Source organism: Parambassis ranga, chromosome 20, assembly GCF_900634625.1.
Source record: "Parambassis ranga chromosome 20, fParRan2.1, whole genome shotgun sequence".
NCBI classification, from domain to species: domain Eukaryota; kingdom Metazoa; phylum Chordata; class Actinopteri; family Ambassidae; genus Parambassis; species Parambassis ranga.
The window spans coordinates 19,066,197-19,093,991 of NC_041040.1; the positions used below are offsets into that span (position 1 = coordinate 19,066,197).

General features: G+C 41.9%; 2 protein-coding genes across 4 annotated transcripts; one reads left to right on the forward strand and one right to left on the reverse strand.

Annotated features, from left to right (window-relative positions):
- Nucleotides 1–858: 858 nt before the first annotated feature.
- mbtps2 (membrane-bound transcription factor peptidase, site 2) lies at nt 859–13,267 on the reverse strand. The gene is made up of 12 exons (XM_028433596.1): nt 13,220–13,267; nt 12,917–13,109; nt 10,715–10,863; nt 10,503–10,641; nt 9,928–10,031; nt 7,830–7,957; nt 5,524–5,642; nt 3,685–3,865; nt 3,170–3,276; nt 2,359–2,557; nt 2,128–2,203; nt 859–1,662 (listed from the first exon to the last, which is right to left on the reverse strand). Exons 2-12 carry the CDS (start codon nt 12,989–12,991, stop codon nt 1,440–1,442), a joined length of 1,500 nt encoding a protein of 499 aa, XP_028289397.1. The 5' UTR covers nt 12,992–13,109; nt 13,220–13,267; the 3' UTR covers nt 859–1,439.
- A 2,264-nt stretch (nt 13,268–15,531) lies between these two features.
- On the forward strand, nt 15,532–26,883 carry smpx (small muscle protein X-linked). 3 transcript variants are annotated; one of them, XM_028433613.1, is made up of 5 exons: nt 16,565–16,743; nt 20,020–20,080; nt 23,444–23,530; nt 24,587–24,739; nt 26,499–26,883. In XM_028433613.1, the coding sequence occupies exons 2-4, from the start codon at nt 20,045–20,047 to the stop codon at nt 24,734–24,736; spliced, it is 273 nt and encodes a 90-aa protein (XP_028289414.1). In that variant the 5' UTR covers nt 16,565–16,743; nt 20,020–20,044; the 3' UTR covers nt 24,737–24,739; nt 26,499–26,883. The 3 variants fall into 3 exon arrangements, with proteins under 3 accessions (XP_028289415.1, XP_028289414.1, XP_028289413.1); XM_028433614.1 differs by lacking the exons at nt 16,565–16,743; nt 26,499–26,883 and adding an exon at nt 15,532–15,625 and having other exon boundaries at nt 24,587–24,895; XM_028433612.1 differs by lacking the exon at nt 26,499–26,883 and having other exon boundaries at nt 24,587–24,895.
- The last annotated feature ends 912 nt before the right edge of the window (nt 26,884–27,795 follow it).

Consider the following 27,795-nt stretch of genomic DNA (forward strand, 5'->3'; position numbering starts at 1 on the left):
TCCCACACTAATTCATTTAATCAGCTGCTGCTGACAGAGACGTCTCCGCTCATCGTCGGTAAACACACCTCTGTGGCTGAGCCAAGGTGCTGTTCAAGTATTTATACGTCTGCGGGGGAACGCCCTTCCAAATGACCATGTGTCATCTCTCCACCCGCTCACACACACTGAGGAAACGTAATCACTGCACGACTAAAACAACACTGTGGTCTGGAGGTCTGGAGTTACAGCCTGAAGAGCAAAGGGAGCAGCAATCACGTCTGCGGCCATATTCATGTAGACTATTAGGCCTAATTTAACATGTCTGTTGATAAAAATGACGTATTAATTTTTTTTTATTAAACACAAAATGCCTCAGCCACCTAACTTTTGTTTTATGGAAAATAACTCATTTTTTGTGCCATTTTTTTATTAAATATTCATATCATGCAATCAAACTGGTACTTAAAGGGTTAAATTCCTCAAAATGTTTTAATCTTTGGTAGTTTTGAGCAGGGCTGAAGTTGTTTAACATATTTATGCAGAAAAAAAGCAGAAAGAAATATTAATCTGTTAAGTTTTTATAGCAGTTTCTTGGAAGTGGACGTTTTTGTCCTTAATGACACAAAAGGGTAGTAAACTAAAGTGACGCCTGAGGGTTAATGACCTTTTTTTTAATTAAAAGTTCCTTTTTTTTAACAATAATTATATAAATATTTTGGATTTTTTACTTATCGTATTATCATATTGTATGAGCATGTATGGTCACATTTAAACAAACAATCAAGTAAAAAAAAAAAAAAATGTTGAGGTAAATGTTAACAGGGAAGAGGACTGAATTCCTTCATTAATTACACAGCGTGAAAGAAAGCGCTTGAATAAAAATCAAAGTCATTTAATCCAGTTTTTACACATCCAATATTTTACATCCAGACTGTAGACAGTGAGAGGCCGAGAGAATGAAAGAAAACTTAGAGAAAAGGCAGTAAACACTGACAGACAGTCGTTCTGCTGCTGCAATGCCCCGAGGAGGAGAAAGATGCTTATGTGTATAATATTAGGTTGTAAGATGAATGTGCTGAAGATGTTCTCTGATGATTAGGAGGCTTTCTGCCCCACAGATACCCTGAATCTCATGTGTCAGTCACATCTTGCTGCTGGAGCAACAGGATGAGATGTCTTTTTTGGGATTTGCTGCAGTGATATAACGTGTGCAGTCTTTGTAAACAGTCATTTGGGAGAGGTCCTCTCAGTGTGTGCTTTTGTTTATCTGGTGGCAACAAGGTGGAAGAATGTTGTTTGTTTTCCCTGGTGGTCCTCAAAGACAGAGCTGCTGGGTAATGCAGCCTGTTCCCTGCTGGTTCACAGTTTAACGGTCCGCGCGTCTCCTGAGACCACGTCTGTCAGACCACATGCGGTGTTATTTGTTTTGTTCAGTTAGTTCTGTCTTGCTGCTGCGGCTATCGCGCCAAGACCATCCACAGGCCGAGCGCCACGTTGGCTGCCAGCAGGGCGCTGCCCGCCAGCAGCAGGAAGAAACCGATCAGCTCGCGCCTTTGACGGTCTGTTACCACGGTGACCAGGGTGGCCTCCAGCAAGGCGTTCAGCATCCACTGACCGTCCAGAGCGAAGCAGGGCACGGAGTTGACGACGGCTAGCGCGCCGGAGAGGGACACGAGGTATCTGAGGTGAGAGGTGGAGCGGCTCAGGACAATAATAATACAATCTGTGTCTGTGTATCAATATGGCGGCACGTGTAGCTAATACCAAGTGGTTTTTACACCTACAGAAAAACCTTCATATCACATCATATTCAGTTTGAAACATTCGAAAAAGGACTAATGTGAAGATGTATGAGCCTTGTAGAAGAAGCTACTGATAGCGACACAAGCAGATGATGTAGATCTGGTTGGAATCAGAAATGTAGCATAGCATTAATCACTAGACACATACTTTGGATGTGGTTGGTTCTTATTTGTAAAGACTGAAATGAAGCTGTGGTTAAACCATCCTCACTCAATAATGTTTAAATTACCGATTACTTCCAGGTCCAGTTTATCAACCAAGGAGAGCGCCAAAGTGAAACCATTTCAAATATGAACTCTACGCCTGATTGGGATAGACGTCCATTAAAGTAGAAAAGGATACTTGCAGAAGGTCTCCAGAAAGACGGGCAGGTCCAGGTGGAGGAAACCGAAGCGGGGCACAAAGTTGGTCAAACTCACTGGGAGAGGAGAAGACAGACATAACAAGTCATCCTGTTATTGGAGTGCCAGAAAATAAATAAAAATTCAAGAAGTTAACAGATTTTATGACTCAACTCAAACCATGCTTCTATAGTTTCACACTAATGGTAAGATAAAGAAGATGTGTACACACCAGCGTACTGCAGGTGAGGCGGGTATCCCACGAACAGCATGTGTGTGTTTGGAGGGTGTGTGACCCGGATGAAGCGAGTCTGGTTCTCCAAAGACGGAGTGACGCAAACGCTGGCGGCGTGAGACAGCATGGCGCAGTCGTTGGAGGTGTGACACGCTTTGGTCCCCGTCACCATCTTACGTACCGGCATACAGGCGTACTGCAGCCACAGAAGACACAAGCAGAATTTGGCATTTTAGTTTTTTAATTTTCAATATTATGGTGTGACTGCTTTGAATGACGGCTCCACTTTTTTGCCTGTATTTGGATTAACTGTCGCCATGTTAGGCAGCACACGTGCGACAGTTAATCAGTGATGATTCAGTGATGATACACATTTGCCAGCCTAAAATGGGCAGTTGAGGAACTGCAGTTTTTTTAGCACTTCCTCGGGAGCTCTGGCTTTATTTAGGTCTTATCACACCTAAGCGACCTCCTCTAATGAGAGGCTAGGAGGATGACATTACATCAGACATCCAAATATAACAATGCAAAAAAGATGTTATTGACCTCAGAGAGCCCTGAACGCAACATCACAGAGCCAGTCTGGGCTACAAGAAGAGACAGGATGAAACCACAGTGAAACCTCTGGAAGGTTCCACAGCCTACCTGCTTTAAATACATACATTTGCCGACGAGGAAAACTTTGACAGACCTTTAAAAAAGGTAACTGAACAAGGGAAGTAACACAAATACACCCGATGGCTGCTCACATGACGCAGCAGGTCACACTCCGAGTGAGTGAGTGAGTGTGTGTGTGTGTGTGTGTCACCTCTCTCTCTCTGCTGTGCCTGCCCTGTGGGTTTATGTAGGAGAAGCAGAGGTCTGTCAGGCTGTTGTTGCTGCAGCAGTCCATTGTTCCATCCAAACGCTTGAAAGCTGCAACAGGAAGCAAAACAACAAGGATGGATGGGAGGAGAAAATGTTCCAAAAAATATATCAAAATGCCTTAGTCACACCTAAAAACATGACAAAAAACAACCCTTTTCATATTTGAGAATGTGGAAGCAGAGAGAGAAATGATACTCGTATTTAATTTTCAGTCAGACTGTTGGAATTTTAATGAAGAAATTAACATATTTGCTGAAATCAAGTGTCCTGCTCGAGTAATTATAGACCACGGGGCAGCAACAGGAGCTCTGATTGGCCAGCTGTTCGGCTCTAACCTCCCACAGGAGTTGCCAGCTGGCAAATAATGTTGCTGCCATTGGATTGTAACCTCATTTAAGTATCGGAAGACATGTTAAATAAAAAAAAAATACATAAATACAAAAATGATTGAGTCACCTCGTCCATGAGCCCAGCTGGGCTGCAGGCTGGCGACGGAGACGCAGTATCCTGTCTGCGGGCTGTGAGACAGGTGAGACAGGCAGGTGGTCCAGTCCTCCACTCCCCTGACGGGACAGTCCTCCAGCCCTGTCACGATGTCCCCGACAGATAGACCCCTGGGACCATCAGCTGCAGAGCCCTGGACATGAAAGATGGACATAGACAGAAAGCAAAAAAACAAAACAGGCAAAAGGTCACAATTCTGTAAGCCTGCAACATCTATGAAACTCTGGGAGGGACAAACTCGCATTAATTGGCTGTCAGTGAATTGTTAAACGACAACACCAGCAACTGACTAAACAGTATCACAGATCAAAGTGCGATTATTTATTTGTACCCGAGAGCTTCAGTGAGTGCTGACATCGTCAGGAGGTTTTTTTAATCTCTTTCTGTTTTCGAAGCAGTCAGATGTAAAACTATTGACTGCTTTATCCTGTACAGGGTGAAGGGGGAATGGGCAGGAGACAGACCCCCTGGACAGCTCAGCAGTCTATGGCAGTTAACCCAACATGCACATTACTGGCATGTTGAAGCCGGAAGCTGGAGAACGTGCACACAGGCCCCAGCAGGTTAGAACCAGAAACTACTGATGTCCCGATCAGGAGTCCAAATCCGAGTCATTTGATTTTGAGTCCTGATCTGATACTTTTAGGGTTCTCTACAAAGGCCAATGGCAGGTCACTCGTTGAGATCATTGGTGCTATGTTGGCTGTGCTGTCCTGCGCCTTCACACTGTCACAGGGCATTTTTTTCTCTCCTCTTCAAACTTATTACCCGTTACTGCTCGCGTTTCTTTTTGCTTAAGCACAACTGTGTTTCCACAGGCACAATACTTCAGACTGCTGGAAACGCATCATCACAGACCTTAAATACTTGATCCATCCCCAAACTGGGAAATTTCACAAAGAAAACGGCTCATCCGGGACTTGAACCCAGGACCTCTCACACCCAAAGCGACAATCATACCCCTAAAACCACGGGCCCGATTTGCGATCGCATGATCGGATCTGGACTATCTACAGAGCAGTCAGAGGCACTAACGCGAGGTTAAACTTGGTTAGCAGTGGTGGGTAACACACTTGGGCAGACAGACTATAAAACATGTCATGTATGTCTTCAGCTGTCACTTGCCTGCCGCTGCAGACAGCAGCTTCACCAGCTGTCCCTGCCTGGTTCCAGTGCTCAGACGATAAAATTAAATTTCCCTCTCACCCCTGTCACTGCAGGGGTGTGTTTGGACAACTGTGTATGTGTGTTGATTAGTGTTGCTGCTTCATCGGAAAAAAAGTTTACATAACTTCTAACATTGATGGTGAGACGTTTGCTCTTCACTTTGGTATTAAATCAAACGCCGCTGTTTTGTTACCTGTCTGATCTGGCTCCTGCTGCACTGTGCTCTAAGGGCTTTAGCTCCAGCTGCTTCCAGATGCACGCACTTTTAGTTCATTTATAAATACAGTTTTATTAAAACGCTGATGAAAGCTGAGGCCTAGTTTGGGCTTTCAACTGTTTATAAGTCTTATATGGGTTTTATAAACTTACAGCAGCTGGTCCATGACAGCAAGCCAGAGTTGTGCACACAGACACAGAGCATCAGCTGCATTACAGCTGTTAGTAAACTGTTACATTTGTTCACTATGCAGAGGGGTTATATAAATAATAACACCCTAACAATACAAGCCTGGCAAAAGAAAAGGCAACCCTATGAGCAGACCGCATACTGGGGGGTACTTCTATTACATACACACACACAAATCAGACAAAGCTGATTTAACATCAGCACATCGCAGCACTGACCTGGACGACCTCAGTGACGAGCGCTCCAGCTCCAGTGGAGTACATGGGAAAGAGAAGGACAGGCAGCAGGAAGAGGAACGCTAACGCTGCCACACACAGAACAAAGTTGTGCCAAACACCTGGAGGGAAAAGGAGATTTTAAAATGAGTGATTAGTGATCTTAATATAAAAAATACACCCACATCTAGGATGTTCTTTTATTAATCATAGAGAATATATGATCAATTACTCATTACTTAAGAATGGTTGCACTCATGTGAAAACATGCTAGAACATTTCTTTTTACTCTTTCTATGAAACGTCCATCAAACAATTAAAAAGCACTAAAAGATCTAGTACTCCTCAAACATCCAAAAGTAAAGGCTTCACAGCTACAGAAACATCAACCACACCAGTCAGTTTGTATGATTTCCATAGTCTGGCTGTAGGATGTTGATGTCAAATAGCAACTGCTGCTCCCTAAAAATAGCCGTCTATACCATCTTAATTATGCAAGAAGACTCCCAAAAACCACAGGAGGAAACATCTCATAGCCTGTCACAAAGACACAGCGTCATTCAAAGCACCAGAACATGAAAGGCTTTGATGGGAAGGAGGAGAAATGTTTCAAATGTTTGTCTGCGTACTAATTAAATAAGGATTTTAATTTGTGTCCCTTGAGCACCGTGTTTGTAATATAGATTTAAGCTATAAACAAACAATTAAACTTTCATCACCTATCTCTGCAGCAATAAATAATAAACATGTTATGTCAGACGACCCCCCCCCCCCTGCATGAAGGACGATCTCTGCTGTGGACGGAGAGCAGGAGAAATAAATAAACACAGCACGCTGTTATGTCACCACTCCCCTGATGGGAATAGCATCTCTCTCTCTCTCGTCATGTGACTAAAGGTCTGAGTTTTGTGCAAAGTTATTTTCTTCACCAGGCAGTTAAGTTACAGATGTTTTACAGCAGCATGTCACTGCCCTCTAAAGGCCACATACAGCTAAGGCAATGTACATACACACAAAGGAAAGTCAAAATGTAATACATTCTAGAGGTCAGTGAGGATCTAGTCTTCTGTGAACTCCACAGTCAACATGTCACGTTCCTGATTTTAGAGCACATCGTGCTTCTTTTTTGCTGACAACTGTCTTTGTAGATACCGTCATTTCCTTTTCCAGCAGGTTTAGCCACAGCGCCAAAACTGCAAATGCTTTTCTGTTCATGACATTTCTCAGACCTCAACCCCATAGACTGTACGTAAAAATGCATGATGTGACTCCACCTCCGTCCAATGAACAAAAGCGAGGCCCGGATATCTCACTGCCATGTTGGAAGAAGACGCCATTTTAGAACCAGTGTCTTTGCAATAGAAGTCATGAGGTGAAGCTGCATGCTCACTGTTCCACCCATACATCAATTGACTTTGAGAGCCTTGGCTGTTCCATTGGCTGCTGACTGTGATGCTACTTCCTCCTTTTTAGCCAACAATAATGTCTTAAATATAAATGAATTTGTAAAAGAAGCTTTGAAGAGAGATCAGCACCGTCCCTGAGTTTGAGTGGTTTATGACGTATACTGGAGGCAATCCAGACATTTGACCTCACATTTAGTCATGTTTTCAGTGTTTATACACGGCCTATGCCTTAAACCTGCAGAGAATCTGTGTAGTATTGTTAGAAAGAAGATGAGAAGCACTTGAGCTAAAGACTATCAAAGCAACTTGGGCTTTCACAAGCGGTCAGCAGGGCCAGACCAGCCTGCTGTCTCACTACACGGATGCAGACGTTCCAGGTGAAGAAGCCTCAACTAAGCATTGTGTGTACAAATAAACACTGATGATAGAGACTTATACATAATATTCGATTTTAAACATGGACTTCTAAAGTCAGATTATTTTAACTTTTGAAAATATTTCTTGCTCCGCCTTTTCTTTCCTGGATTTGAAGCTCTTTTTTAAGTAGCTTTTACAGTATAAACATTTATCAAACTGCCAATTGACCTCTAACAAAAAATATTTTCCGAGCCCATACTGCAGTGAAAATGAAAAGTCATCACTGTAATCACCCACGCTGACAGACATCAATCACATTCATGCGTGAATAACTGCCAGCTCCACATGTCCGTTCATTTTAATCTAATTTTCTTAATTGCAGAGTGAAATGATTTGATGTTATGCAGCTGCCCGCTGCTCGGCAACCAACTCCTCGGAGTGACCTTCACTGGCAAAAAACTAAGAGCTACTGAAAAAAATCGGCATAATAACTGTGATTGCATTAGCAGGCAAAATATAATCAGGAAGATTAAAAGTCAGTCTTACCGGCACAGAAGATGCGGAGCTGTTGAGTAGGCGATATAAGGTTAAGGTGGGTGGTGAAGAGGTCCACGAATGCACCGGGATATACCACAAACACAAACATCCCGAAGCCATTCACTCGCACTTGTTCCCTGCAGGAGACACAACCATATCATGCTCAACACTAGAACTGCCTAAGGGTCAATTTTACCCACTTGACATTTTAAATGCATTTAAGTGATGTTAAGTTATGTCTTTAGCACTGCCATACCCCATACACTTACCCCCATAGAAATTCATTGTATGCTGTGCTCAATCGCCTTGTATTGTTTGGCAGTGGTGGAGGAAGTACTGAAGCTTTGGTAAAAGTACAACCCAGCAAATGATTTACTTAGAAGTAAGTAAGTAAGTAAAGTGCTACATCAACAATCACTTAAGTGAAAGTCTTCACTAATTACTTTTAAATTTTCTTAAAGTACTCAGAGTAAAAGTACTCACACAATGAGTTGTCTCTCAATATCTAGGGGGTGCCATTTGAAAAAGAATGCACATATACAGTGGGTACAGAAACTACTCAGACCCCTTCAAATTTTTTACTCTTTGTTAGATTGCAGCCATTTGCTAAAATCATCTCATTAATGTACACACAGCACCCCATATTGACAGAAAAACACAGAGTTGTTGACATGTTTGTAGATGTATTAAAAGAAAAATATGACATGGTCCTAAGTATCAGAGCCTTTGCTGTGACTCATATATTACACTTAGGTGCGTCCGTTTCTTCTGATCATCCTTGATGGTTCTACACCTTCATGTGAGTCCAGCTGTCTTTGATGATACTGATTGGACTTGATGAGGAAAGACACACACCTGTCACCTGTCCTGGCCAAACTGAGCGATCGGGGAGAATAACCCTAAGCACACTAGCTAGAATAACGAAGGAGTGGCTTCACAACAACTCTGTCACGATTGTTGAATGGCCCAGCCAGAGCCCTGACTTAAACCCAATTGAGCATCTCTGCAGAGACCTAAAAATGGCTGCCCACCAACGTTTACCATCCAACCTGACAGAACTGGAGAGAATCTGCAAGGAGGAACGACAGAGGATCCCCAAATCCATGTGTGAACAACTTGTTGCGTCTTCCCAAAAAGACTCATGGCTGTATTAGATCAAAGGGTGCTACTAAATACTGACCTCATGACCCTCATCTGCTCTAACATGCACTGTGAGCTGTAAGGTCTTATGCCCGGTTTACACTGTGTGATTCTGGGCTGTCGCAGACAAAAGACGAGCATCGTAGGAGAATCGTGGAGATATCTTTGGTCGTGGCTCTAAATCGGTGGTCTTAGGTCGCACTGTGAGACAGGTTCCACGACGGCCGAGGTCGGCGTCTTGCGACCAAAGATAAGCTGAGATAAAGTTCTAGCGGTGTCAAAAATTTAGGATGACTGACTCACAGGGTGACAGCTGCTACGACCTGTCACCCTGGATCCACGTCTTCCTCCACGCATGTTGACGTACGCCGTAACCTGCCTGCGACTCAGTGAATGGTCATCGTACATCGAGTTTGGAAGATTATGTAGCTTAGCTCACTGACATGCTGTACAGATATGTGAATAATGCACTATGGATATTGAAGCATGAGCAACAGTACAAGGCGGGAGAATTAGGGAGAACTGAATGGGAATGATCATGCTGAGCACAGTGATATTCTGCTAGCTTGTGTCTGTGCTTAGCTTAAGTCTATGCGCATATTTAAAGTGTTGAAGCAGGGTTCAAAGTGACCCCTCTTTGCAGTTCTAGGGGATAATGGAATGTTGGCGGTTCGAATGGTAAGCTGAAGGTCTTCCTGTCGGCAGGAAGTGTTTGCAGCCTCATTTCTAGAGCGCTTCTGTCACATGTTTATTGTTGCTTGGTTGCCAAATTGACTTCTATAGATATATGAATGATATGAAAAGATCTTTTCGCTTTCTTATCAAAGGTAATCGTGCTAGTATCTGCTTACTAGTGCGTTAATGGTAAATCATTTTTGCAGCGGAAAAAGAACTTGTGTGCTGAAGACGACTCTTGTGCTGGGAGCATTTTGCTCCATAGGACACGGTGTTGTGTGTTACCTGTTACCTCAATGCTGCCACAGCATGGCCCAACTCGTGTATGACTCCGCTGAGCAGCAGTGCAATGAAGAAGTAGGCCAGCTGACTGGTAGGCAGATTAACACCCGGGACCTGAAAACACACATCAACACATTTTATCTCCACGCTTTTGCCTTTTATACACCTTTTATAAACCTCTTCCTTGAAATAAACAAGCTATTGATTGATTTGATGGAGCTGAAGCAGCTGGTTTCGGTGTGGTCTGTTTTGTGTTGCTGCTGCTGGCTGTGTGTGGCGCTGGCTTTGTGCAGCTCCGAGCTGAATCCTCAGATATAAATGGCCTGCTAATAGCCTCCCATGAATCACCTGCACAGCTCCGTGGGGAACAGAGCTCACACTAATGCTCGGCTGTTTGACACTGCCATGAATTAAAAAGCGAACAGGAAGAGAGCTCTTTATAAATGGAGACTCTATTAACACCGCTGTCATTTGGATTTCAGTGTGTGTGTGTGTAGCAGCACACTATCTGAAAGACTATTCATTCTGTCTATTCAAGAGTGTCTATTCAACAAAAACATCTGATCACCACATTTTCTTACTCACCACCACCTGCAGGGCCTGCTGACCTCCAATCCGAGGGTTGTCTGTGGTCATCTGAGCGAACGTCTGCTGCAGGGTCTTTGTCAGCAGCACCACTGACCCAACCATGGCCACGATGCCAAACACCAGACCGCCGTTGAACCTAAAACACCCAAGAGAGATCAAATGTTTCAAAGGGAGCAGGAACGGTAGAGAGAGTAAAACTTATGTCATACCACAGGTAGAGGGCCTGGGGGTTGATGCGGGCGCAGTATGCAAACAGCCGGTTGAACATGGTGGTCTGCCATCTTAGGTGGAAAGGAGACAACATCAGGCCACGACTGGCGAGCCATGACTCATAGCGGATCCTGTGTGTCACTGAGGACTGCAGGATGGAGACAAGAGTCAGATTCCACTTCACAAAGAGAATATATTTACTCTGAAGACGTCGTCTTTATTCTGCTTTTGTATAGTCACGGTGCAATCTAAACGTTCTGCGTCTACGCTCAGCTTGGGTCCATCAATAAGAGCATACAGTCAGTCAGACCTGGGTTGAGGTCTGACCTTTAACTAGACCATTCAAAATATTGATTCTTTTATTTTTCAGCCATTATGACGTGGATTTGCTGCTGTACTTTGGATCATTGTGCTGATGCACGATCCATTTTCCACCAAGAAACACGTGAAATTAAAAGAGGTGGTACTTACATTTTAACATTAATAACTTAATGTAAGTATAATTAAAAGAACCCTTCATTTGCGGACTAAAGAGCTTAGAGATCCACATATGCACTCCAAACCAACCTCATTGATATTAAATCAAAATGGAACCACGCATTAAAATAATTACAGAAAACACACATTCAAAACTTAGAAACAAGGCTGGAAAACAGACTCACTGTGCAGAAAGAAAAAGAACTACTGATGATTAGAGTCATTGCTGATGGTGATACAGCACCCCATAGTGGACGATTATCAGGCAGCACAAGTTCTCACTATACAGGTGCTGGTCATATAATTAGAATATCATGAAAAAGTTGATTTATTTCAGTAATTGTATTCAAAACGTACAAACTTATATAATGCATACATTCATTCCACACAGACTGATATATTTCAAGTGTTTATTTCTTTTAATGTTGATGATTGTAACTGACAACTAATGAAAACCCCAAAATTCAGTATCTCAGGAAATATAGGAGACTATTGTAAAAAGGTTGAATATTGAAGACACCTGGAGCCACACTCTAATCAGATCCTTGATCCTTGAACACCTGCAACGGCCTTTAAATCTAGTTTAGTCTAGTCTCAGTCTAGTTCTGTAGGCTACACAACCATCAGGCTGACTTGACAGTTGCCCAAAAGATGACCATTGACACCTTGGAGGGCAAGACACTAAAGAGGCTGGCTGTTCACAGAGCTCTGTGTCCAAGCACATTAATAGAGAGGTGAAGGAAGAGATGTTGTAGAAAAAAGTGTACAAGCAACAGGAACAACCTGATCCTGGAGAGGATTGTGAAACAGAACCCCATTCATAAATGTGGGGAGATTCACAAAGAGTGGCCTGCAGCTGGAGTCAGTGCTTCAAGGACCACCATGCACAGACATATGAAGACATGGCTTTCAGCTGTCGCATTCCCTCTGTCAAGCCTCTCTTAATCCTGAGACGGCGTCAGAAGCGTCTCGTCTGGGCTGAAGACAAAAAGGACTGGACTGCTGCTCAGTGGTCCAGCTAAGTCAAGTTGTGTTCTCTGATCAAGGTCCCAGAGTCTGGAGGAAGAGAGGAGAGGCACAGAATCCAGGCTGCTTGAAGTCCAGCATGAAGTTTCCACAGTCAATGATGGTTTGGGGGTGCCGTGTCATCTGCTGGTGTTGGTCCACTGTGTTTTCTGAGGTCAGAGGTCAACACAGCCGTCTACCAGGAAGTTTTAGAGCACTCCATGACCAATGCCTGAGCAGTGCCAGACTGATCGACTCCATGCATGAAGTTTACGCATTGCTGCAGTAATTCAGGCAAAGGGAGTGCTGTACATGCTCATACTTTTAATGTTCATACTTTTCAGTTGGCCAACATGCCTCTTTTCATGATATTCTAATTACATGACCACCAGCACCTGTATGTTTCAACATAGATTCCTAAAAAGTGAGAACGCTGTGTAAAACGTGAATAAAAACAGAATGCAGTGACTCATAAACACATTCTCATCACAACAGAATACAAAGAACATATCCCGTGTTTGAACATGGTACCGCAACGTGACAGCGGGCAGCTCATAATGACTCTTATCATTATTTACAGTCACTTTGTTAGCTTTAGCATCAAATCAATGTGTGCGGCTGCATCACAGTTAGCTAACAGTTAGTGCTTTATTGTTTGTTGTCATACATCTACGTTTGCTAGCTGTAAAGCATTATATTATTATAACTTGAATATTCACCCTGAGAAGCGTGTCGGCCAGATAGACAGCACACCAGCCGGCCAGCACGAACATCAGCAGGGACACGGGAATCATTGTGCAGCCGCTCTCACTGCACTCTCGGCGGACACAACGAACCAAGCTGCACCGTCTCCATCACTCTCTCCGCCAGACGCCTGTCTCGCAGCTACTCGTCGTTACTCACTGTCAACGCCTGCATAAAATGGCGACATGTTTTATTAATAACAGTGACAGACGGTGGGTTTGTTTATTTGTTTTTTTTATATATAAATAATGGTGAAGCGTCAGCACTGTGCGACGTACCTCCGGTATCCTCTTCCTTCCTTTTCCTCCTTTTTCTTCTTCTTCTTCTTCTTATTTGTCTCACACAGAAAACTGCACACTTCCGCCCCCATGTGTTCAACCTGTGAACAACCCTTATGTACAATTTTATAATAGTTGTGTTGTCTACATATTTACACACACTATACGTTATTAATCCTCCGAATGATACATTAAGGCTTGTAAATACAACAAAACGCTTTTAATGTAATAAAATGTTAATTAATACAATATAGTCTTTAATACACTACATGTCTGGCAGCATTTATTTTAAATAAGAAGGAAGCCAAAACAGGATGATTGATTTCCTGCTTTGTCTTAGCTGCAGATATAAAATGGAGGAAGAGAGTTTGAATACTGGATCCTCTTTAAAAGGCCAGAAAGGCTAAAGGTAGCCAACCAATAAAAATGGATCGGCTCCCAGTCTGTCTCATTACACCATAAAAGTGACTGCAGGGACATAAAGCACATGCTGTTCATCACTGAGCCTCAGGCCAGTCACTATAAATGATGGGCAGATGTGTGCCGGCTGCTAATGACGACACTGATGTTTAAATTTTAAAATCCAAGTCACAATCTGCAGTCAACAGACGAACACACAAGCAGGTTTCTAAGAAACATCAAATTTACATTAAACCATTAAACATTTCTTCATCATTTATTTACTTTCTCAATCAATAAATATGAATGCTGATCCTGATGAGTCCCAAAGATGATGTCACAAAGGCAGTAAGCCCCACCCCCTTGCTAGCGTACACATGTAGAGTTGAGCTGTGTTTTCTTTCCTCGTCACACCTGCCTGCTGTCGCGGCAGGTAGCGTTCTTTTCACCAGTCTGCGCAATGCATGATGGTACATATCACTAACTGTAGTGACCGTCAGATAGACACTACTTTTCAAGATGCATTGTGGGATACATTGAGGGCCCTATATGGGGTCTATAATTCCTCACTAAGAATTCGGACAGCACTACAAAATGGTGGAGGCACTATAGGGCCATATATAGTGATTAGGGAGTGATTTCGAGCACAGCCACTGCAGCACAGCCAATAGAAACTCATTTGCATTTTAAACAACACACACTAAAAAAAAGCATGTTAAAACCAGGCATGCTAAGTAGGTTTTGTGTATTGTTTTCCTTGATATACATGCATCCTATTATCTATTTCTGTCATGTTTATGATGCTAAAACAAGTCCATTTCATACATCTATTTTCATGAAACCCCTCTGTGAACCATGTACAGGACAAAGCGGGTTCAGAAGATGGATGGGTGATAGATGGAAAATCGATGGATGGATGATGAATGATGGATGGATGGATGGATGGATGGATGGATGGATGGATGGATGATGAATGATGGATAGATGGATGGATGGATGATGAATGATGGATAGATGGATGGATGGATGATGGATGGATGGATAGATGATGGATGGATGGATGGATGGATGGATGGATGATGGATGGATGGATGGATGAATGGATGATTGATGGATGATGGATGGATGGATGGATGGATGATGGATGGATGGATGGATGGATGATGGATGGATGGATGAATGGATGATTGATGGATGATGGATGGATGGATGATGGATGGATGGATGGATGGATGGATAGATGATGGATGGATGGATGGATGGATGGATGGATGAATGGATGATGGATGGATGGACGGATGATAGATGGATGATGGATGAATGAATGAATGGATGGATGGATGAATGAATGAATGGATGGATGGATGAATGGATAGATGGATGGATGATGGATGGATGAATGGATTAATGGATGGATGAATGGATGATGGATGAATGGATAGATGGATGGATGATGGATGAATGAATGAATGGATGAATGGATTAATGGATGGATGAATGGATGAATGGATGGATGGATGATGGATGGATGGATGGAAAAACTTTTGTGGCAGCTGCACCATGTTGTTAAATACAATACAATAAACACATTGAGCAGTACAGGTGTTTACCCAGTAAGGACTCACCCTGTGCCAACAGGTGAGAGCAGTGTGTGGGTACAATTTGCATATAGTCTGAAACATATATATATATCAAGGCTGCACTGTGAAGGCTCTTCATTTAACTACCAACAGAGCATTTAAACAGGTGGCAAGAATGACTGTGGACAGCTTTATCTGAGGAAGAACCCAGAGAGAGAGAGAGAGAGAGAGAGAGAGGTAAGTGTAGGCAGACACACACACACACACAAAGGCTGATTTTACTGCTTTGATGACGGGTCGGGTTCCACTCAGGGAGGAGTTTGGTGTCTCTCCAAGCCAATCAGGAGACAAGCGGAAACAGGTCAGGTAGCCGAAGAGGACCTCAGAGAGAGCGCAGGCAGGGCAGAGCTACCACGCACACCAGGAGGTAAGAGTGCACACACACACACACACCTTTAACATTGTGAGATCACATTGCTCCTCGGGGCTTGTGGTTGTGCATCACTGTATAAATGTAAGGACCACTTCTCTGTGGAGCGTGTGTGTGTGTCAGAGCAGAAATAGGACAGTGCCATTTTAGTCACTAAGATTAGGAAGAGTGTTTTCAGGACTCAAGTGTCAGGAGTTTTGATGGAGATGCAGCTAAAAACAACCCTAAAGATGAAAAGACATTCACCAATGTCACGTTGACGGTTTGTGCCTCTGTTTGTGTCAGTGTCTGAGTGAAGTTCAACCCCAATGGAAGTTATTTATGCCACATCACATCTCATAACAGACCATTTGGTGTCTGGTGCTTAATTTTTTTTCATTGTTTTTTTTGAAATTCATCATTTAAACATTGCAAATCTAGCTTAATATGTGTATTTTTTAATGGAGTTTCGGTCCTCTGTGCCTCAGCGTGAGACTTTGCTTTTATTGGGTATATTTATATTATTTAACATTTCTCATGTAATTTTTGATGCGTCCACCGGGGGCACAGTGAGCATTAGTCAGTTTCAACTTCTCTGTATCTGTTTAAATGTTTGAATTCAATAGATTTTGAATGGAGTTTGGTGCTGCAGTGGAATCAATTGACTCAATGGAACAATTTTACTGTATGTTCAGCTTACTAAATAAAAAAAAGTTAGAATTATAAGTATGAATATGACCTGGTAGGAGCATAAATTGGACACATTTTGCATGGAGTTTGGTGAAATCTATTGGAAAGCTGTGCAAATAGAAGCCATTCAGGAGCTTGTTGCTGCTGTTTGACTCTGTTTTGGTTGGTCGCTGAGCGTGTCCAAGTGTGTGTGTGTGTGTGGATAGAAAGCAGGTCCCTTATGCGTATCGCACGTCTATTTATAGTGAGAACAAATCCCAGATATGAGAGGAATCCTTCTACCACTTACGAGGCAGGAGCAGAGAGAGAGAGAGAGAGAGAGAGAGAGAGAGAGAGCGGTAGAAAAGAGAAAGGGAAAGAAGGAGATGGAGTGAAGGGAAACAAAAGTTAACAAGCGAGAGAGGTGGACTGTGCAATCAGGCGGTACAGTGGTGTGTCGACAGCTGGTAAGTTACATCTGATTCATGGTGTGTTGCGTTAATGTGTTGTGGAAAGTTTTTTAGCGAAGCCGTGTTTATAACACCTCGCCACATGGTGCTTTATGCATGTAAACACTGTTGCAGAATGTTCACACACAGAGTGATGTGTTTAAGGACGCACATAGAGAATGATGCTGCTGCTCCTCCTCCGCCTATCGTGAAAAAGTGAGGGTCAAACTACCTCGCTTATGGGTGCCATGTTGGCCCTGGAGACTTGCGTAGTAGAGGTCAAAAGGTCAAGCCACATTGTCAGTGTTCTGTGCAAGCAGCCACAACACAAGATCACTGTGACATAAACTGTTTTTATTTTTAGGAGTACTTTAGTAGGGTCCGTACATGAGGTGGGATTTTTGACCCATACTGCAGCCATCTACAGGGAAGGGAATCCGGGCGTTTTGGCCGCTACTTGTGGAGCTGTCATGACATACATATATATACATATATACAGTCTATGGTTGATACGTAAAGCAGCATTCTTAGATCTTCAGGTTTCTTCTATGAAGGTAAAGGCTTACCTAAACAAACACTAGCGATGCTCGGCTCATTGGCGCAGAGTCCGGGACATGTACAAAAACTGTATGTAAACAACAGTCGAACTACGACAGCTTTGCCATGAGTTTATTTTTGAATAACAGACTCTGTATATTACAAGGCGCCACCTAGCGGTTTGGAGGACAACAAAGAAGCTGGCTCGAGCACAGACACGCATGTGTGACAGCCAGATTTGAAAATAGGTCTGAACGTATCCAGCTTAAAACCTATCCGGATTCCCACTCTAGCTGGATTGACTTTCTCTAGTGTGAACAGGACCAGGAGGGGGACAAGAATGAGAGTACTGTTAATCTTATCATTTTATGTAGATCACATTTTTTTGTTTTAATAGCAGTATTACAAAGCTGTGCTAACAAGAAATAAGAACATGACAAACTCAAGTGAGTGTGTCTATGTTGTAGTTTACAAACTACACATTGTAGTTATATGAACCTTCTGTTATGCTTTGTGTACATGTTGAAATATGTTAGGATCAACTGAGTGACACTGTAGTAAAGTATGCAGCTCACTCACATCTTATTGTTTCTGAAGTACAACAATAACACACCCATATACTCACACATTCCCCACACACACACACACACACACACACTCGAAATCTTTCAGTTGTAATATCAGCTTAAGATTAAGAAACCTTTATTAGTCCCACAATGGGGAAATTGCATTAAAATTTTACAAGCATCCTAAATATGTCCACCTGTGTTTCTATGTATGAGGGGGGGCAGCTGCAGCTCTGCACAAATATTATCACGTTGTGTAAGCACGTGCGTCTGTGTATATATTTTAGGGGGTGTCCGGGCTTTTGCACAAGGACAAGTAAAGCTCGGACTGTATGCTGATGCATATAAACAGCACCATGGAAACCAGAGATCAGTTCCTCCTGGTTCCTCTGAGCTGTGTGCACATAAGCTAAATAGGCCACTTGGACCATTAGAAAGCACTTGGATCAGTGTTTATCTGTGAGGGAGCCGCGGTAAAAAATAACTATCTGACTTCTCTCATTAAATCCCTGTGGAGCCATCTTGTTTATCGTCATATCAGAAATGAGTGCATGCTTTGAGCACTGACTGCTCAGCTACTCAAATATAATAAGGTCATTCCTGCTGCATGATAAACATAGCAAATTAATTTTAGCACGCTATGACTGCTGGCTAATGTAATTAATGTGTTAGGAAGCTGCTGTGGTTAGCTGAGCCACCTAACAAATGCTATCGTAAAACTTTCTGGTTAATATCTATAGACTGCCCCCTGGTGGCCGGCTGCAGCACAGGTCATATATATTCCCCGCCTCCTCTGTGTCAGTGGATTAGACACTAAACTGAAAGCGCTCATTTTCTAACACATGTGTACTTAATTACTTATTGTTGGCTAAATAATGGACACAACGTCACAGTTATAGCAACTGAGTAGGTTAGTGTGTAGCTTCATCTCTTAATCTTATAGACAATGGTTTCAAGATGGCCGCTCTTTTTCTAACATGGCTGGGCCCTGTAACTTCTGTACAATCAGCAGAGCATGCATCTTCCATCTATGATTAAATGGTCTGTACTTATATACAGCTTTTCTACCTACTCAGGTACTTTACACTACTTCACATTTAACCCTTTCACACACACAAGCACACATTGGACTGCAGCCAGGGCTTGTGATCGAACCACCGACCTTACAGTTTGCAGGCAACCGCCTTTTAACCCTTTAATATACAGTCACAAGCCACAGTGACTAGATGCTAAGCACAGGAGTAGACGTGTAGGGCATGAGAGTCACACAGTAGCAGCTGTCTCCACTGTTCTCTTCAAGAGTAATATTAACACGTTGTTGTGGGTTCATTACACCGTATCAACATGACACACGTCAGCTTTTAGACTTTTTATTCATATTTTAGTAGACTGAAATGACAATGCAATAATCCAAAAGGTCAATGGTGAGAAAAGATCGTTGTGAGCATGTCAAAGTGCGCTACAGTGACACCGAGGATGAAGAATTCAATGGATGTAGTGATTTGGAGTGAGATGGAGAGTTTAATCAACTTGTTTTGTTATGTTCTTTATGCTATAGTTATCTGAATAACTGTTCATATGTTACATCAAGGACACCTGTTGAGTTTGTTTTTATGCTTCATGTAGCTGAACAACCATTAATGTGTTACTTTAGCATACCATACACCTGTTCAGCTCCTCCCTAGTCATTGCTGTGTCCATGGGCGTTTCCTTAAAGCTTGTGAGGCCCCACCCCATCCTGAAAAGCAAAGTCTGCTCTGATTGGTCAGTCCAGTTCCCCATTAGTTCTATCAATGGAAAAGAAATAGAGAGGGATTATAAAATAAAATGTATTATTAAAGAGCAGGATGGGTTATCAGCTTTTTAAAAAAAACGATAACGATATTAACGTGGTATATTATTTTAAAAAAGCATTTTACCATGCACTCTTGCCTGTTTACCACTAATAACATTTACAAACATTCCTCCCGAAGGTGAAACTAAAGCACTTTTATTTTGACGGTCTGTCTCCCTCTCATGAATGATTCAGAGAACAGTTCCTCTACCTGCTTCTACTCTATGAGAGTCGCTAAGCAACTGAAATGCTATCCCGGGCCCTGAAAAACCACATTGACTAGAGTCCCAGTGCCCCCAACATGCATCTACACACACACACACACAGCTGAATGTCTGTGATCTGTGCTTTCTGCAGGTCAGTGGACTCACCGGGGGTGATTATGTCCAAACCTTCGTCCAACGTTAAGGCCCTTCAGGTAAAACATGTGTGTGTGTGTGGCTTCAAGCAAAGATCAGACTGAGGTTTGTTTGTTTTTTGATCACATTAAAGTGGTTTATTAGTCAAGGCAAATACAGATACAGAGTGCATATACAGTACCAAGGCTTTTAGTAGTGCAGGGTTTCAGCGATGCAAACATATGCAGATCTGTGTGTGTGTGGTGAAGGCTTCAGTGAGGGTGTCAGTCCTCCAGTGTCTCTCTCTCCTTGTGCTCATTTTCATGTCTAACCATGGGATAGACCGGATGATTTTTTTAATAACACAGCAGTACAAACATGCCATCAACAGCTTATAAACATCAAAATAATAATATTAAAAACAGATTAAGCTGAAGTTTGAAAAATAGTCTGGGTTGTTATAGCAGCAGCTTCAGGCTACAGCAGCTTCTGAACAAGATAAGGTAGATTTTGTTAATCCACAGGTGGAAATTTGCATCGTTACAGCAGCAGCAGGATATAGATGCAGGTAGTTATGTGTGCACTGTTGCATTAGGAGTTATGCAATACAGTCTGTTACCTATGTTATAATACATGGCTTTATAGCATTCTTATAGTTTGGCGGCCTAGTTTCATAGAAATATTGGTGTTAGCTGAGTATAAGTCGCATACCCAGCCAAAGGAGGAAAAAAAGTGTGACTTATAGTCCGGAAAATACAGTACTCCTTCGTGTTAAAATGTCCAACTTTACAGCAGAAATGTGTAGTTGTCTCATTGCTTAGCTCGCAGTCTGTTAGCCTGGTCAGCAAACATCTCTCTGTTAAATGAGTACCTTCCCCTTGGCAGGCATGTTCCAAATTCCAAATCCCCAGTGTACACCCCGTTCACACTGAGGAAATCAATCCGGCTAGAGCAGGATTCAGGCCGTATCTGGATATATCTGGATCTTTTTCTGAGTCTGAACAACGTGAATCTGGATATGTCCAGATTGATTTCAAACCACCTCTCGGAGGTGGATCTAGCCAGATTGGCTTAAACCTGGCTCAGGTCTGAACTCAAATGCTGCTAGTGAATCCTGCTAGCGAATCCTGCTAGCAAGGTGATACTTCCGATTAGCGACGTGATGCTTCCAGTTAGCGACGTGATGCTTCCGGTTCACAGGGACAGTGTCCGGGTGATGTAAAAAAAACATATGTAAACAACCGCCGAACTGCTTTGCCCCAAGTTTATTTTCAACAGGGCTTCCAAAGAATAAACTGCTTTTTAAACCGAAAAAAATGAAAGACACGGGACAAAAAACATGCACACCGCATGCGCACACGTGGTCTTACCGCAGCCTGAACAAACTCTGTATATTACGAGGTCCCACCCAGTGGTTTGGAGGACCGCAAACAAGCCGGGTTAAGCAGAATTAAGCGCAGACATGTATGTGTGATAGCCAGATCTGAAAATAGGTCTGAACGTATCCAGCTTAAAGGCTATCCAGATTCAATCCCACTCTAGCTGGATTGACTTTCTCCAGTGTGAACGGGGCCTAAGTGGATCTCCATTTCTGAGCCCTGGAGGTTGTTGCTTGGCAACAGTCTGTTTGGTAGAATCTACAGCCGTAGACATCCCTAACACTTATACATCAACTGGGCTAACGAACCAGCTTTAATTTGACAAAATTATCCCAGTAGCGGTGTATTTTGTTTTGATTTTTTTGATTTATCCAAACGTTTCCTGCCAATACAGACAATGACTGTTGTCGACTCTTTTATTTAACCCCACTGCTCCCAAATGTCTGGAGTCTTATCAGGAGGCCCTTTCCCATCACATTCGCAAACATTTTTCAGGGAGTTCAGTCAGCAGGTTGGAGCTTAAAGGATTAGTTCACCTTGAGAAATGCTGATACAGTTGATGGAGGTAACACTCTGAAGTTCAATCTCAGCCTCTTCAGCTCCCATGCTGCCTTCATATAATTTCACACAAACAGCTCCTGTGTCCAGAGTCTCCAATGTTTACTTTCTCTCCACACCTATTTCTCACTGCAGAGTCTAAGCAGCTGTTAAAGATGATAGATAAGTCAGCTGTTTGGACTAAGACTGTTCAAACCCGATGTTTACAGTGTTAGGAGAAGGTTCACAACTAGTTTACATATATTGAAATTTGTCTTAGCCAGTCTCCTTCACAGTAAATATCAAGTCTGCATTTATGGCTTAAAAAATCTGTTGTGTTTTACCATAGCAACTGCTAAGTGCTAATCATTGACAGTAAAAACTATGGACAGAGCTTCTCTGACATCACCTGTTTGTTTCTGAAGAGCTGTTTTGAGGCTCGGTGGGAGGCTCCGGGACGCTTCGACCGCCGCCATGCTGGCAGCGTCACAGTCCGCCAAATACAGACAAAGAGGGGGAGCACGAGTTTAGGGGGCGGGCGGAAGCTGGAAACTCGTGCTGTGATACAGCAACTGCTTGTCACTCAAAGCAGCAACGCCCATAATTATGCGTAATTTTAAGTCTGAATATGATTAAACCAAGCGAGTTATAAAAAAATTCACCCCCCCGTACAACTGACACTAGAAGAGAACTTATCATTTGAGACCAGAATGTTTTTTTTGTACCAGGCTGTAAACATGTTTATTTCTGCTGTGAAGTCGGCCATTTTAACATGGGAGTCTATGGGAAATGACTCGCTCCTGGAGCCAGCCCCCAGTGGTTGCACTGTGAACTACAAGTTCTGACACTTCTGCATGGGCTTCTACAGTCTGCGATGCGTATAGGCTCAAGGTACACAATCCCAACATCCTTCTCAAATTTTGACTCTAGGAGGCTGAAATAGAGCTACAGCATGTTTTTTTCAAAATAAAATCTGGAATTTTTCGGTCTCCCTGCGTCTTTGGTTGTGAACGGCGAACTGTCAGAAAAAATGATTGCAGATGAAAGCCAAAAAACATCGCCATACGAAAGCTCTGCGAACATGCTGCACATGTGGCTGTGCCCCCCCCCTCCCCCACCAAGTTTAAAACCTTAATATCTGTAAAATATACTCTCTCATAGAACATATCCACTGAGTCCCCACTCTATACAGCTATACAACATGAGCGTATATACAATACATTACATTACATTACAGTACAGTACAAAACATAACACGTCATCATCAGGTCCAGGCGACTGGACGTCAAGTCAGGCAGCAGTACAAAATTTGAGTTAGCAGGCGGATAGCTGAGCCATGTGTGTGTGTGTGTGTTTGGATTCCAATTTTCATAAAGACACAAATCCCTTTTAGGTACACCATCATAACCAGGAAGTAGTGGTCATAACCAAAGCACATGGTTTTGAGGAAATGGCAGCACTCACACACTCACACACACACTTACAGATGGATAAGTGATGAAAGGCTCTCATTGGCTGTTCTTGCAGGCTAATTTGAACATCCCGATGGGCGCTCTGCGTCCAGGGGCGGGACATCCTGTGAAGAGGAGAGAGGAGACGGTAGACACAGATGAGGTGAGACACCTACCCACAACTACATGGTGGTTAATTTCATTTATTTTCATTAATAGACAGAGATCACAATAACAAAGACTTTTTTTTATCTGTCATCCTCACACCTTGAATTTCCCTTATCCAAATGAGTCGATCATGTATACAAACATTGTATGAGCACACAGGAGACCAGGAGATCAGGAAGTGAAAGCAAACTTGTCAGGCGTGTGATATGTTTTTGAAATTTTGTGCTCCTTATAAAAGTGTACATTATTTGGAAATTTAACACCCCTGTCTTTAAAGTTTCAGCTACAAATGACCACACAGATCAGGCGTTTGTTAGCAGCTTGGTGTTGCTGTAAATTTAAAAGCAAATGATGTCCCTGCTGGCCATGCTGTCTGTCTCACATCAAGGAATACCATGTTAGCTTACTAGCTTTTTCAAGGACACAGTTTAGGTTTATAGACTCTATATAAAGATACCTCTACCCACCAGTGTCGCAGGCTGTGAGGTCATAACCCATTGGCGCCCCAAATTTTTGTGTACCTCGGCAGCTCCATTGATTGCTTAGCTAACTTATGTAACTTATTAACTACAACAGACAACAATTACTAAATAAATATGATCTCTTTTAGTTTTTAGTTGGGCCCATGTCCCAGGGATTATGACCTATACTGCAGCCAGCCACCAGGGGGCAGTCAGGATAGTTTGACCTCACATTTGAAGATCTGTCATATCATCCATATTTATATACAGTCTATGGAGCTACTGTTATATGTGTGTGTGTGTGTGTGTGTGCTGCAATAACATCATCACCATCAAGCTAAGCAGCTAGCAGCATCACAGCTTCACCACATTGATTTGCTGTCTGATCTGCTATCTGTAGATGACATGTCAGTCAATTTAGTAACCATGGGCGAGCACAGAAAACACTGCCATCCACTCAGATGCTAACGAAAACAAGCAGGCAGGTTAGCTTAGCCACCGAGCTGCAGCATAGCTACACTAAGCACTACCTTTGCTCTGCAACTTGATCTCGAACTTTTCTATCATTGTTTTTATTATTTTGTCCACAGGCTCAGTCACCAGAACAGCCCGCCGCCGCAGCCCAGACGCCAGAGGAGAAGAAAGCGTTGCCGGGTGCGGTGAAGCTGCCGGGGCCCACTGTTAATTTATCAGAGCTGCAAAACGTCAAGAGTGAACTACGATGGGTCACCAAGGAATAACGTGTTGGTTGATTTCTGTTTATCTGATTTAATCCTGCCAGATTATGAGTTTTCATAAAACAGCCCCTGTCATCAAAAAAAAACAAACAAACCAGGAAGACTACAGGTATTTTAAATTAAATCTGAATTGGTAATTTGTGGGTTATTTTTCCCATGACACACACACACACACAGGTTGGGTTTAAAGAGTCTAAAGAAAAAGATGCAAATAAGAACCAAACTGCAGAATACAAGAACAACGATGAAGTGATACTTTGTGAATGATGCAAATAAAGGTGTGTGTGTGCAGTGTGTGTGTTTATATAGAAGGAGGCCACCACCCTAACTAACGCTGAGAGTGGACCGAAGGTTTCTGCAGCTCAATTTTATATAGTAATCACCTGCAGCATCTGCAGTTCACCACAAGGGGTCAGAGTGTGCCGCTCTGCCTTTGTATAGGTCGAGAAGCGTGTGTGTGTGTGTGTGTGTGTGTGTGTGTGTGTGTGTGTGTGTGTGTGTGTGTGTGTGTGTGTGTGTGTGTGTGTGTGTGTGTGTGTGTGTGTGTGTGTGTGTGTGAGCTGCTCGGGTTGACTCAGGCACTATATTTATGCATTATGGGAGTGTGTTGTAGAAGAACAGTGTGAGCTGCTGAGGGCAGTCTGTGCTCTGACTTTCTCAGCAGGATGCTAAACCCATGATATCCAAACACAGAGCGGCCTGCTCCACCCAGCCCACACCAGACCTGGGTGTGGGCTGAGTGTGGGAGAGAAATGAGAGAAAATTGAAGCAATGACTCCAAACAGCAGCAGCCTGTGTCTTTATCTCATATATGTCCAAAAGTATGCGGACACGGTAAACCTTTAGTAAACAAGGACATTTTTTATTCATTTCTATTAAACTTCATATTTATTTATGTTGATGATATAATATAAATATGCTTTATATTATATAATAATTATCCTTGATATAGAAGACAATATAAAATGTAATATATATATATATATATATATATATATATATATATATATATATATATATATATATATATATATATATATTTTCTTTTCATTGTTCTTTTGATTTTATTTTATTTTAAATTTAAATTTATTTTAAATTTATTTACATTTAATAAATGAGATGTAGCTATAAAACAGATAAAATGACATCTTATTATTTCAAGTATAATATCCAATTTTATATTATTGTTAGTTTGAAGGAGAGTAGTGTAATTATTTAATTATTATTATTTTGTAGTTTTTTATTACTTAAAATTAATTCATTATTTTTAGCTATGTTATTTTCTTTTTTATTGTACAATAATTATGTATATATATATATATATATATATACTTACATGTTTTCATTTCTAAGAAATTAGCATTGTTCTTTTGACTTGATTTTATATTTATTTACATTTAATAAATCAGATGTAGATATATAACATCGAATAAAATAAAATGACATCTTATTATTTAAAGTATAATTAAATACTTTAGATACTTTATACTTTATTATAAGTAAAAGTATGTAAGTATAAAGTATAATAAAGTTTTAGTTTAAAGAATTTTAGCACAATGATTTAATTATTATTATTTTGTTGCTTTTTTTATTTCATTTATTCACTACATTTTCAAATTCAAATACAATTCCTTACATATAATATAATATAATATAATATAATATAATATAATATAATATAATATAATATAATATAATATAATATAATATAATATAATATAATATAATGTGGCACTGTGTCATTGTGTGTGTTTCTTTCCTTCAGGATTGTCCAGGCGGAGAGGAAGGAGGAAGATAATCTTTATTGACACAGACCTGCAACAACAACAACAACAAACAACCCCACACATGTTGTCACTGTGTTGCTATATTCTTTGTTTTACCCACCATATTATTTTTTAGGTAAATAGTAGACTGACACAAGAAGATACGATTCATCGTCAAAACACCAAACTGTGCCCCCTCCCCCCTCTGGTGACCGGTGACCAACTTTAAGGACTCTTTAGAACTGATTTGTACTTTCTAAAAATAACTGATGGGATTTTAGATCTATGTTTATTATAGGTGGGGTTATTATAAGTAAAATGTGTGTTTTTTTGTGACAATATCCAGAAAATGAAAAATAAATGCCCCTTTTCCACCTTCTGTTACTGATAATGTCTTCTATTGTTTATTATAGCAAGAGATTGAATCCTAATTTCATTGCGTCGTACAGTTTTTGAACTCACTTCGCATGGGCGTGAAGTAGATATGTTGTTTATTTATTTTATTTTTATAATGTTGATAAAATTGACCAGTTGCTAAGAAGTTTAGGGTAGATATTAAATCCTTAGAGGATGAACCATCAGGATTCCCTTTCTGGGAAGAGCTAGAAGAAGTTTTGGGTGTCAGGGAAGTCTGGGCGCTTATAGACCGCTGCCCCCTGCGACCCGGCCCCGGATAACTGGTTGAAGATGGATGGATGGATGGTGGATGGATGGATGGATGGATGGATGGATGGATGGATGGATGATGGATGGATGGATAGATGGATGGATGGATGGATGGATAGATGATGGATGGATTGATGGATGGATGAATAATTGGATGGGTGATGGATGGATGGATGAATGGATGATTGATGGATGGATGGATGATGGATGGATGATGGATAGATGATGGATGGATGAATGGATGGATGGATAGATGATGGATGGATGGATGGATGGATGGATGATGGATGGATGGATGATGGATGAATGGAAGATTGATGGATGGATGATGGATAGATGAATGGATGGATGGATGGATGATGGATGGATAGATGATGGATGGATGAATGGATGATTGATGGATGGATGATGGATGGATGAATGGATGATTGATGGATGGATGATGGATGGATGGATGAATGGATGATGGATGGATAGATGGATGGATGATGTATGGATGGATGGATGGATGAATGGATGATGGATGGATAGATGATGGATGGATGGATGGATGATGGATGGATGGTGGATTTCACACACGCAGCAGCTCATCGAGGTCTGAACCAGGACCTCTCGCACCAAAAGCAACTG